We start from the raw sequence: 13,531 nt of genomic DNA on the forward strand, positions 1-13,531 counted from the left end.
AATCGAAGGGGAGGGGAGTTTTTTAAAAAAAAAACTGCTTTTCCTTTAAGAAAAAAAGAAAAAGAAAAAAGAAGAGCTATACGTTGGAAGTGTGGTGTGCACCTTTGGAGAAAAGTGCGTGGATGAGAAGAGCGAAAACAAATGGAAGGATGCCAATGATAATTGATTTGGATAAGGGAATTAGACCATTCTGGATTTGGTTGGTTTATAGTTAAATATACAAAACACAGAACTTTCCAGCTCTTTTCCAACCAATGCCTCGTTCTTGCTCTTGTGTTTTTTATGCAAGAGAAACTCCTAGAACATTTTATTATTACGTAGAATCTTAGCCAGAATCAACTTCCACCTAACACCAAACAAACCACCCCGATATTTAAGACCATTTTCGATTATGCGCCTTACTTATTCCTTAAATAATATCTTTATCCCCAATATTTAGGCATAATCTTGTATTGTTCACCAAATCTCCATCACTAATGCTGATGAATTGGCACTCTCCAATTTCCCTTTTTAGATTCTTTTGAATTTCCAAGACCCTATTTTTAGACCCTGAATGGCAACTGGCACCAACTCCCACCAGTCTTTGAGGTGTGGTGGGCCCCAATTTCCCCTACCCCACTCCTTTTATGTACACAAAAATCAAATGGGGGTGCAATAAAAATGAGGCTTTGATTGGTCTTTTATTGTGATTAAGGTGGGCAATGAGATAATTGTGGGAAACTATTACGTATATTTCAAAGTCTTGAATTTTCCTCTTCTTCTCTTCAAAGCTAAAAGGACCCCCCCATTTTGGGGGCTTCTTTGAAAAGCATTGCTTGATTTGCCTCCCTTCTTCTACCCTTGAAAATTGAAAAAAAAAAATTGTTTTGATTTTCTTCGTTCCTATACAAACACCCTTTTGGGGGTTTAATTATTTGATGAGATTCTTGTTCCTTTCGGAATAGTTGTTGATTGATCAAAGCTTGCTGCTTTCTTGTTTTCTTGAAGAAGGGAGGTGGTAAAACAAAATTTTTTATTCATATTTTGTGTTATTAATAGAAAAAAAGAAAATGATAGTAAGGTGGTGGATAACAGCACTGCAATTGACAGAGCTGTTTGTGAGTTCTTTTGTTCATTTGGCATATGGGTTTTACATATTTAGCACAGCTGTGGCTGGTGATCTTTCCCAGGCTTTAACTGATTGTTTTTACAAGCCTAATAATTTGGAGGCTAACTTAAAAACAGAAGATTCAAAGGCAATTAATACAAGTGCAGAAGATCTGCCCCCCATTGTGTTGGTTCATGGAATCTTTGGTTTTGGAAAAGGGGTATGTCATTTTTATTTTTTTCCTATTACGGGGTCTGTTTTTTCCATCCATTTATATTGTAATCTTTGAGGTATAATTATAACATGGCATTGGAATTGTGATGTTTTGTGTAGAGATTAGGAGGGCTTTCATATTTTGCTGGTGCAGAGAAGAAGGATGATAGGGTTCTTGTGCCTGATTTGGGCTCTCTAACTAGCATATATGACAGGTGGGTTGATGCTGCTTCAAATTCTTGTTATTTATGTTCTTAGTTGCATGTTGCTGTAATGTTGTTTTGTTCTGTTGTACATGTTTTTTTTTGGGCAACATTTGACGGATTTTATGTTTCAGGGCTCGTGAGTTGTTTTATTATTTGAAAGGAGGGCAAGTTGATTATGGGGAAGAACATAGTAAGGCCTGTGGACATTCCCAATTCGGACGAATTTATGAACAGGGTTAGAATCTCTTTTTCCTCATTGTTTAGCTTTTTGTAATTTCAATGTTTGTAAATTCATGGTACTAATGAACAAGGTTGAAACTTGTCTTCCTTCTCTGTTTAGTTTTTATTGCATTACGATGTTTTTGTGAAATTATGAATGGTTAATTTAGCCTTTCGTACTTTCTTGTAAGCAGGGCATTACCCAGAATGGGATGAAGATCACCCTATTCATTTTGTTGGGCATTCAGCTGGAGCACAGGTTGTTCGAGTTTTGCAACAAATGCTGGCTGACAAGGTGAGTCTGCTTATAATTAATTCATGGATTGCGAGATTTAAAAGAAGTTTGTTGTTAATTTAAAGCTTATTGTGATTGTAGGCATTTAAGGGATTTGAGAACACGTCCGAGAACTGGGTCTTAAGCATCACATCGTTGTCTGGAGCATTCAACGGGACAACAAGAACCTATTTTGATGGAATGCAGTAGGTTTCTGATATCTTATTATCTGTAGTTCATTTATCCCAAAGAGAAAATCTTATTTTCTGTTGTTCAACTATATTTGATCTGTTATTGTGGTATAGACAACTATGTAAGTGCTATCATGGCTGTTCATTATATCAATTGCGCTATTGGCTTAATTTTTAGTAATGATCGAGCTTTAAGTAGATGCTATGTTCAGATGCCACTTTAGGTGCCTTCAATTCATTCAACCATTAATTATCATATTGGTATTCAATAATGATCATATGAAGGTTTTAACTTTGTTGTTTCTCTAAAATCTGCTTTAGAATTGCTGTTATCTGTTTGTAGTTTTTTCTTATAAGTTTTATGTTTACCCAAGATTTCTTATGGTTTGCTGAAATCGTGATCTTTATGTACTGAATCAACTGATTTCATTTACAGACCTGAAGATGGGAAGTCCTTGAGGCCAGTGTCTTTGCTCCAACTTTGTCGCATTGGAGTACTAATTTACGATTGGATTGACATTCCCTGGCTAAAGAACTATTACAACTTTGGGTTTGACCACTTCAACATATCCTGGAGAAAAATTGGAATATGGGGTCTTCTTGATTGCCTTTTAGGAAATGCTGGTCCGTTTGCTTCAGGGGATTGGATACTTCCTGATCTTACCCTCCAGGGGTCGATCAAGTTGAACAGCCACTTGCATACGTTTCCTAATACATACTACTTCAGCTATGCTACCAAGCGTACCGCGAAAGTCATGGGTCTAACAGTCCCTTCTGGCATACTTGGGATACATCCTCTGCTGTTCATCAGAGTCCTGCAAATGAGTCTATGGCGGCATCCTCCCGATGTCCCTCCCCCATATAAGGGATATAGGTGTGTCTTTTGTTTTCTCCTTATTATTTTGATTCAAATATATCGGCAGTTACAATGTAGCAAAGATTCCCAGCAAGGTATCTACTGCAAGTAATAGCCTGTTAGGGCAAGTTTTTAGGAAAAAAATAAATTCTTTTGAGTAGTGGCAGATGCTGAATTTCAGAAGCTAAAAATATTAGCTTTTCCTCAAAAGCACTTTTGGAACCTTGGCCAAGCACAAATAGCTGCTCTAATAATATTGGCAAAATTTCTTTTCAAATTGATTAGCCAAACACAATTTGCTATTTTTCAAAAGTACTTTTGACTAAAAAAACACTTTCTCAAAATAAGCAGATTTCGTAAGCTTGGTCAAACAAACTATAAGTGTTGTTGTTATGCCACTTATTCTCTGTTTTGAGGTTTTTGCTCTTTGTGCAACAGTATTTTGTATTGTCCGGACTAGTGTATGAAACTTGGCTATAGGCTCCATGAAATTGATGCATGCAAAAATTCCTTGGATGCACTAACGCCAGTTTCAAATTAAGTATTTAGAACATCACTTTGAGTGGGTTTCTTATCCTCCCAGTTTTAGTTCCGCCTCAAAGCTTTGTATAGCAATTTCGTAGTAATTGTCTTATGAGGAGTTTAGACTTGCAAATTATTATCTCTGAAAGATTCAAAACCGCCAAACCAACAGATTTTATCCTCTAGTTACTTCTTAAAGCAATTATCATGTATCCAAACGGGGCGGAACTGCTAAATAACAGTTCTTATACAAGCCATACGTAATTTCATCTTTCTGTACATCTAATTCTTGCAGGGATGAGGATTGGTGGGACAATGATGGTGCACTCAACACTATATCTATGACACACCCTCGCTTCCCAGTTGAGCACCCAAGTCAACTGGTTGTTAAAGATTCTGATTGCCACCCTTTGCGACCTGGCATTTGGTAGGCTACCGGTCTTAAGCTTCTGCTATTATATATCTTTTGCCAAGTTGCCATTCTGGTATTTAACTTCTTTAAATTCTATTATTAGTCTAGCAGTTTGTGAGAAAATTGAACTCTTTTCATAATTGACACAGTTTTTACTGACACTTCCATCATACTTATTTTCTCATTCCTATCTGGTTTTGAGGTTTTCATAGAATTGAACTCTTTTCTAAAGAACCACCACCTATTATTGGTCATGGATTCTTAGTTGTAAGTACTAAGAAGTTTCTAAACCAAAGTGTCATCTTCTCTATTTCTTTTGGTTATCATTAGGATTATAGTAATTAACTATTCTGAAGCAAGTCCAATTTACAAACCAGTATTTTCGTATGTCATTGTTTAAGGGTTTGTTATATTCCCTTATTTTGATTGATAGATTTGACTGGACATCCATATCTCTTTGTCCGGTTGAAGTGGATGTGTTAAAATTGTTGACAAGGTGGCTAGAAGTTGCAACATCAAGCCTTTTCTTGTTAGAGGAACTTTAAAGAAAATCTAGCAGAGGTGTGCGATTAAAGAATTGCTCAGATGGTCTTCTTTTTCATCTCCCAAAAAGATGAATCCTCTGTATTTGCTTTCCGCTTCTTGTAATTGGACTTCTGCACCTCTTGTTGCTCTATTATCTCAATTTCTCTTTTATGATTCCCATTTTACTCCCTTAAACATAATATTTTGGAAATTATGGCTTTTATGTTCTTAGTATTTATGCCTATTCACTTTGTGATATATGGAAAATGTTTGACTTTTAAAATTTGCAACTATTGGAAATACTGCATATTTGTCTTGACACATATCGGATACTTGAGATTGCTATAGAGTGAGATTGGAATTCTATGTGTAGTTGTTATTTGAATAAAACGACGGTATTTCAGGGCTGCTTTAGTATTGATATTTCTTTTTCTTTTTCTGGAATCAGGTACTATAAGATTGTTGAAGGTGATCACATTCTTTTCATTGTGAATCGCGAACGAGCTGGAGTTCAATTTGATTTGATCTATGACAGCATATTTGAGCGCTGCAGGAAGCACGTTTTCAGAAAAAATCCGATGATGCCAGACCATATAATTTCATAGTTAACATTATGTTGCCCTCACCGATGCGCTACAAGCTATAAAGAGAATAGAGGTTAAAGAGAAGGAAAACTGCGACGACATCACACACTCTTATGCTTTCTTGTTTTTCTTCAGACAAAAATTTATTTTTCTCTTGAAATGTAAATGTGAATAGATCAGAATCCCATTCTGCTTCTACTGTATGTAATGATTACCACCACTCTAGTGTGTAGGCTTTCAGAGGAAAAATGTGAATTAAGGAGACATGGTACACTGGTCCCTTGTAATATGAAAAACATAAAGATAGACTTTCATAGAATACAGTAGAGGTTTCTGCTTTAACTTTTTGATGATCTGCATTACGTTTTAGAATTTTAGTAAAAACTGATTGTTATGCATTTAAGTTATTATTGTGTTGCTTCTGAAGCTTACTGAACTCAAGATTTGGCCACTACACAGCGAGCTCTCTGTGGAACTGGTATTTGTTATTAGTTGAAGTCTTTCAATCTTCTTTTTTTCCTGAGTAGAAGCATTAAGGGTTGAATGGAGCAATATGGTGTATGGACACTGAGGATTCATATAGTTGATTCCAACTTACTTGGGGTTAAGACGTTATTGTACAAGCAACGCGGGTGAAGGGGATGGAGAAAAAGAGCTTTTGAGGTTGGTGGGGAGTACTCTCGTCTGCGTTCTTTTTTGAATAGCGGATTGTTTTTCTCCATCCAGTAATGTAGGTTAATTGATGAAATCNTTCGTTTGCCGTTTTACCTTTGGTACTACTAACGTTTTCTTCGTTTTACGTGGTTCTTTAAGTTTACTGGTTCAGTTTACACGTAGGTTGGACGTTTGTTTAGTCTTTACCGAGACGAGGGAGGTTAGGGTGGGTACGGGGGTTTAGTAATAGAGCTTAGGAGTTACATTTCGGGAGCCTTAGGATTTAGTTTTAGTGTCAATGCAAATGAGTTTAGCCAGTTTGCTGTTTCCAATCTGACATGCTGATGCAGTAAACTCGGGACTTTGTAAGTAAAAACTTGATAAGAAGAAATACTAAAAGGAAACACAGAGACAATCTGTGTATTTGATGTTGTTTAGTAAGTCTTGCCAAAGAAAATAAGTATATTAGCTCTCTTGCTTAGAATTGCATAAACTTGTGCAGATGGAGAGACCTTATGTTTTGCCTGGAGTTGTGGTAGAGCATTGCTTTAGCACTGGCCTTCTACACATGCATTGTCATGGGCAGCACATGTATCATCATTCAATTGCACATGCCATTCTTATTTTTGCAGAATCAAACCATCCGACCACAACTCACTATGAAAGTCTGATACAAATATTTTTATACTTTTTTTTCAGTTATTGAATTTGAGGGGAGCCTTGGCACAACAGTAATGCATGCTGCTTCCCTGGTATCTAGTAGGTCACTCGTTTGAGACATAGAAATAACTTACATTTGCATAAATGCAAGAGAAACATAGCATACAGTATACACGATCGTTCTCTCCTGCTCTAGTTGTAGAGCACTTGGTATACTGAGTAAGCCCGATTTTCAGATGGATATTGAGTTTGTTTTTTTGAAGAAGATAAAAATGATGATGGCCTAACGGTCTTAATGAAATCATCGGAAATAGGATAACAATTCTAGATAAAGACAAAATCATATGCTTAATGCATGGTCAGCAAACTTACTTAGTGTATGTGTTATTAGATATGGTAATAGATAATTGATAAAATAGTTAAGGTTCGCGTAAGTTACTTGAATATCACGCTATCTAAAAAGGACTTTCTTAATAAAAAAAAAAAAAATTAGTAGTACAACATTTCTTTTCTCTTTTTCTGTACATGGCCCTGCAAAGTTACTTAGTATATGTACTGTTGAGAGGTAACAAATAACTGATAAAATAGTAGAGGTTCGCGTAAGTTACTCGAACACCAGGCTAATTAAAAGACACTATTTTGTGATCTAAATTTATACGACTGACTATTCCAACATACACAATTAAAGCGCCGACCAAGAGCCAGCAACATAACGACCCAACATCCATACAGAAACCAAAAAGATTCCTAAAGAGAGAACTCAGTTAAGTTTCATCTTATTTTATAGAGTTCGATTCTCTTTGATACCAACAGTCAAACTTACATCACATGCAGTGATGCAGTTCTTCTAATTTAATGAAAACACTTAAAGAGACAAAAAAAATAAAAAGAACTGACCATATTATTTTGTTTTTCATTTTTATATTTTACCGTTGTCTCTTCAATTTTTTCCCTATCTGTTTTTTCTTTTATTATAAAAAATACAAGTTAGTTGTTGACTTAGTAGTATCTTTGATCAAAATGGATAAACACAAAAATTTTTCCCTTAAATCAATCTAGATAAACACAAAAAATTTCCCATATGTGTCAAAAATACAATTTCCTTTGTTTAGATCAAGAGATTTAATCTCCTTACTATACGGACAAAATTGCAAGACTCTATCTTATCTGCTTTCAACTGTTTTTTACCATTCAAAGTATTCTCTCGAAACAGCTAAAATGCAAAAATCAAGATTAGAAAAGACATAATTACACTTATTAGGGAATCCATCTAAGATTCTGCCTATTAATTAGAAGGCTTTTTATGGAGAATTAGTAAGAGAATCCATTTAAAATTCTATCTATTAATTAAGAGACCTTTTGTGCATTAGCCTTTGCCTCCTCCCCTATATATAGTGCAGCATGCAAGACATGGATTAGTACAAAAATCTGTCTTCTCCAATTATAAACATATCCTAAATAGCAATAGCTTATTTTTTGATTGATCAAAGGTTTTAGAAAGAAAAGAAGATGTGTGGCACAGAGGCTTGTCTTATCAAGTGTTCTCCAGTCCCTTCTGCAATTCCTGAAACAAGAGAAAATGTCACTCTCATCAACTGGGATACTCTTATCAATCTTGATCAGTAAGTGTTCTTTCTCCAATTCATTGTTGTTAGCATGTCCCACCCCATTCTCCTTATTTTATGTTGTTCACGCTCCAAATACTTAGTCAGAATAAGCAGAGGCGGAGCCAGAATTTCAAACTTATATGAGTTCAGGATTCTAAATTGTTTTAAGTTACTGCGTTCTGGATTACTCAATGGATTTTTTAAGACAAATACAAAGTTCGAACCAACGCTATTGGGTTCGATCGGCTAAACCTGGTCCCGACACTCTAGCTCCGCCCCTGAGAATGAAGGCATTTGCACAAATGGCCTTGTTTCAGGCCATTTTTAAATTTCGTCTCCCGTTACCCGAGTGTGCTAAATTATTCTGAAAAAAAAAGAAAGATATCCAACTACTTCTTAAGGAGAAAATTTACCCCTCTATACTAACGGGGAACAAAATTTAAATAGTGGCCTCAGAAAAGACCACGATTTAAGGTGCAAGTAATCCGTTATAATAACATCCTAATAGAGGAAATGAACCGTTGTTACCTTATATCGTCTTATGTGATACTCACCTCATAAACTAGCTTTTGGAATTGTGTTGTGCGCATATTTTATTTTTTTTTAATTTTATAGATGTGTACCAGAAATACTGAAATCCTCAAATTCTTACCTTCTTTGTTGGAATATACTAATTTGGAATTTCATTTTTTGTGTATAGGGGTGATCCAGTAATGTATGAATCATACTGGCGAAAGATGGGCAACAGGTGTGACATTACATTCAGTGGTTATCAGTCATTGAGTTATTTTGCTAATGCCAAGAACTTGTGCTGGTTCCTTGAGCCAAAACTAGAAGAAGAGATAAAGAGGCTACACAATGTGGTTGGAAATGCAATTGTGGATGATCATTACGTCGTCGTTGGGACAGGATCAAGCCAGCTTATTCAGGCTGCACTCTATGCTCTTTCTCCTACAGATCAACCTGAACCTATCAGTGTTGTTTCAGCTGCACCTTTCTATTCGGTACGGCTATTTAGTGATTTACAAGTACCATATATTGCACACTTTCTATATATCTGTTTTTATCATTGGCTGGATGTTATTGTACAAAGAAATAAATGGGATTATGTACCAAGAACATCGGTTTCTCATGTCAATCTTTTGTTCCGCTAATTGGACAATCATCTTCATGTGGTTTACTTATATCATTCAGTAGCGTAGCCACATATAGTGAAAGGTGGTCGTTGAACCACTTCGTTAGTGTACTTATAACAAAGTATACGGCGTATATAGATCACATATATTACCTTTTACAAATCTATATTAATTCTTGAATATCCTTTATTTAGTGATATTCCTGGCTTCACCCGATTATTATTCAATGTTTTGCCTCTTGATAACACAAAATTTTTAAGCCATATATTGATTTGGGTTCTCATCAAGGCTAATCATCCATTTTGACTTTGGATATTATTTTAACATGTCTAATGTAGAATCTTTAAATAACCAATTAAAAGTCAACGAAACAAGAAATTTAATAATAATGCTTCACTTATGTACCACTAACAAACCATGTCTGTCGCTCAGACCATGTTGATTGCTTATAATGTAGGTCTAAGAAACATAGGAACATGGTCATGCAAAGATTTACAAACATGTTACTATATTAGTACTTGTTTTTTAATAATTAATCACATGGTTTTAGGTATAACTAAGATCCATTATAACATGACACATACTCCATTCGTTATCATAATAATTCTTAAACACGTGATTAATCTTTTTAAAAGTGAGGTTTCTTGATTATTAACAATTTTCTTGTTGGTATTGGCCTGCAGTCGTATCCAGAAGTGACTGATTTTGTGCGTTCAGGGCTGTACAAATGGGCAGGTGATGCAAGAAATTTTGAGAAAGATGGACCATATATTGAGTTCATTACATCTCCAAATAATCCAGATGGGGTTACTCGAGAGCCTGTTGTTAATGGAGATCAAGGGATATTAATCCATGATTTAGCTTATTACTGGCCACAGTACACTGCTATTACCTCTCCAGCCAAATATGATGTTATGCTCTTTACAGTTTCCAAATGCACTGGCCACGCTGGATCCAGAATTGGGTATGTTTTTAAAAATTGCAATCATTACAATTGAGGTGATAATGACAAAATTAAAGAGTATTACAAAAGTTATAAACCTTTGGTAAAATACAAGAAGTTCTTATAATACGCCAAAATCAGCTAAAAGCCATAAGTATTTAAAGTACTTTTACTTCGAACAAAAAATTTCGTTACTATTTTATTCCTAATATCAATTGAATTTTTTTGAAATACCCATTCCAAACAAAATCACGGTTCGTTGTTCTTACAAAGATATTTTCTAATTTATATTTCAGATGTAAATAATTTTAAGGATGTTTTTGTCATTTAAAAAAAAGCACTTATCAACTATTCTTTTTTGGGAACACGTCAACTACTAATGATGAGTTTCAACACTTCCTTTCAAACTCGTAACTACTTACTTGTAATAATTAGTTTTCGAGCATAGAAGAGTGCTTTTCACCAATTATCAATATTTATCAGCTACTTTGGATCAGCTACGGGCTCTAAAACACTTGGATCGGAGTTGGATATAAAATTTTAAATTCTACGAATTTCAATTTCTCACTAAAATGTTCCCATAATTTTATTTGATATGCAGTTGGGCTCTTGTTAGGGACAAAGAGGTGGCAAGAAAGATGACAAAGTTCATGGAGATTAGCACAATTGGGGTATCAAAGGAAGCTCAATTGAGAGCTGCAAAGATTCTTGGAGTGATTTCTGATAGTTGTTTGGATCCCACATTGGAAAACTTCTTTGAGTATAGTCAATCTCACATGACCAAAAGATGGCAAAAGTTAAGAGAAGTTGTTAAGGGCAGTGACCTTTTCACTCTCCAGAAATATCCACTTCAGTATTGCCACTTCACAAGAGACTTCTATGAATCACACCCTGGTAATGTCAAAAGTATTTAAGTTATATATATTAATAGCGCAAAAAAAAAAAAATATATTATCTGGAGGGGAGCTTTGGCGTAGCTGGTAAAGTTGTTGTCATGTGACCAGGAGGTCATGGGTTCGAGCCGTGGAAACAACCTCTAGGGTAAGACTGCGTACAATAGACCCTTGTGGTAGCTGGTAAAGTTGTTGCCATGTGACCAGGAGGTCATGCGTTCGAGCCGTGGAAAAAGCGTCTAGGGTAAGGCTGCGTACGATAGACCCTTGTGGTCCGGCCCTTCCCGGGACATCGCGCATAGCGGGAACTTAGTGCACCTGGCTGCCCTTGTACTGCAATTTTATCAATTATAACATGTTTATTACCCTATTTTCGAAATTACCAGTTTGGAAGGTTACATGTTATTGCAGGCCAACTTAACTTATAATGTAAAATATTCATGATTATTGTACAGAACATAAACTCATGGAAAAAGTGAATAAAAAATATTTAGGATTGCAGGCATTAAAATGGCTATTTTCAATTTGAGACTTATATTGGAATTTTGTCTTGTTTTGAAACAGCATTTGCATGGCTAATGTGCAAAGGAAGTGAAGATGATCTTGAGAAGCTTCTTAAAGGACACAAGATTCAAACAAGGAGTGGAAGAAAATTTGGGAGTGATCCAAAATGTGTTAGGATAAGTATGCTGAGTAGGGATGAAGACTTCAACATTTTTTTGCAGAGGCTTATGTCTATTCAAGGACTTACAAATGGAAATTAAGACTTCCTATATATGAAAATTTAGCTGATTTTATATATCAGTGATCTTTACCAAATTATATTCTAACTACCAGTTGGTGATAGTTAGACTTTATATTGTATTTCCTTTTTACAGCCATGAAACTTGGATATTATTAAAGAGTAGAAGTCTTTCCTGAATGTTTATATTAAACGGATCATTACAAAAATCTTCAGCCAGATTTACTATTTGCTTTCTTAGCCGATATATATAAATTATACACAATTATATATATATTATACATTGATTGTACATATATTATATGTTTACCGGTTATTTTTAATTTAAATGGTTGGATAAACAACTATTTAAATTAATTTTTGTATTAAAAAGAGTGGTGATTAATGCCAAAAGAGTTGTCAAAAGAGAAAAATAAAGAATAATTTAAAGAGTGAGTGTGAACAAAATTTCCAAACAATCACCTTGGTGGAGGAAATAAAATGTAATTAACACATATTATAAAAGGCAGCTCCTCTTAGTGAGCCATGCTTAATACTATATTGTATTGATCATTGAATCACATGGTATCAGTCATCATGACTTGTAGTGAATGTTTAAACTTTCTTAATGTAATGATTAACAAGACTATGCATAGGTAATTAATTATAAACCTACCTCTGCTCGTGAAAGAAACACCTAAAGTATCTTTCCCACTTATCGATAATGTAGATGGAGAGACAGTATAATACCAATTGATATGATAGGTTAGTATTAAACTAGTACAAGAAATGTGAGTATTCCGCCTACTTCTTTTGTCCATAAAAAGTGAAGAGACACTCATTAAGATGATCATGGTGTAGTGTATCGTGTCTATGACGATGGAGATACTTCACAGATTCTTCCTACGATAAAGTAAAGGCAGGTCCCCGAGACTCTTTTGCGAAGATTTTCAATTTCAACATTTTGTTTGACAAAAACTTATACATCTTTGCTTCAAATTATTAGATTTATGTAAATAAGAGTTAATTTTAACTAACAATAATATCCTTAAATGAGGTCCTTAACGAGCAATAAATATCATGCAAGTATGGTCGGTTAGTAACAGTGATGTGTAGTAAATATTTCACAAATCAGAAATAATAGCGTTGCAGTTAATAACAATGAATAGCAATAAATGACATTTAAATAAATAGAAGGAATGAGTCGCCCAAGAAAAGATGGAATAAGTGGATGTTCTTCCTGACAATAAGGAATGATACACAACCCCTTGAATATTTGAATTATTCTCGGATTTGGTGGAAAAACATGGATAAGAATCTCAGTGAAAATGTGATGCTTGTATCTTAGCAAGTGAGAGCCAAATCTTTTAGTCAAAATGTGTTCTTTACAAAATGAATATCACATGTTCCCTATCATTGACTTATTTTCTATTTATATGGGACATATTCCTAAGAAACCCTAATAGTACAAGTGCAAAAAATATCCACTATTATAATCTCTTTAACATCCTATCTTAAAAACTAGTTGTTACTGCTCTGTCAGCGGTACTCGACCTAGGCCTCGACCCTTGTTGACACCTTGACTACGACTCTCGTTGACTCTTCGGCCACAGATTTCGCCGTTCCTTGGGCCATTTCGACAAAAAACGACTTGGGAACTCTTCCCGTAGTACTATCTAGGCCCATATTCTAAAGTCAGATTTTGACCTATATAGTTAGTCCCTCCGCTTATTGAGGCCGGCTTCAGGCGGGTTCGATGAGTGGATCTTGTTTTTGTAGTCTAAATAATTGCGCGAGCTGTGCAGGTCGTGATGGTTACGACGAACTG

At 35.1% G+C, this 13,531-nt stretch overlaps 2 protein-coding genes across 2 annotated transcripts; both read left to right on the plus strand.

The window, feature by feature from the left end:
* The first annotated feature begins 370 nt into the window (after window positions 1-370).
* LOC109211001 (lipase-like) lies at window positions 371-5,442 on the plus strand. The gene is made up of 8 exons (XM_019374490.1): window positions 371-1,307; window positions 1,421-1,515; window positions 1,638-1,741; window positions 1,920-2,020; window positions 2,102-2,205; window positions 2,627-3,064; window positions 3,864-3,995; window positions 4,954-5,442. Exons 1-8 carry the CDS (start codon window positions 1,050-1,052, stop codon window positions 5,108-5,110), a joined length of 1,389 nt encoding a protein of 462 aa, XP_019230035.1. The 5' UTR covers window positions 371-1,049; the 3' UTR covers window positions 5,111-5,442.
* Window positions 5,443-7,609: 2,167 nt separating this feature from the next.
* LOC109211005 (L-tryptophan--pyruvate aminotransferase 1-like) lies at window positions 7,610-11,927 on the plus strand. The gene is made up of 5 exons (XM_019374495.1): window positions 7,610-8,025; window positions 8,711-9,014; window positions 9,830-10,110; window positions 10,691-10,983; window positions 11,547-11,927. Exons 1-5 carry the CDS (start codon window positions 7,913-7,915, stop codon window positions 11,744-11,746), a joined length of 1,191 nt encoding a protein of 396 aa, XP_019230040.1. The 5' UTR covers window positions 7,610-7,912; the 3' UTR covers window positions 11,747-11,927.
* The last annotated feature ends 1,604 nt before the right edge of the window (window positions 11,928-13,531 follow it).

The sequence above is a fragment of the Nicotiana attenuata genome, unplaced genomic scaffold (assembly GCF_001879085.1).
Source record: "Nicotiana attenuata strain UT unplaced genomic scaffold, NIATTr2, whole genome shotgun sequence".
Taxonomy (NCBI): domain Eukaryota; kingdom Viridiplantae; phylum Streptophyta; class Magnoliopsida; order Solanales; family Solanaceae; genus Nicotiana; species Nicotiana attenuata.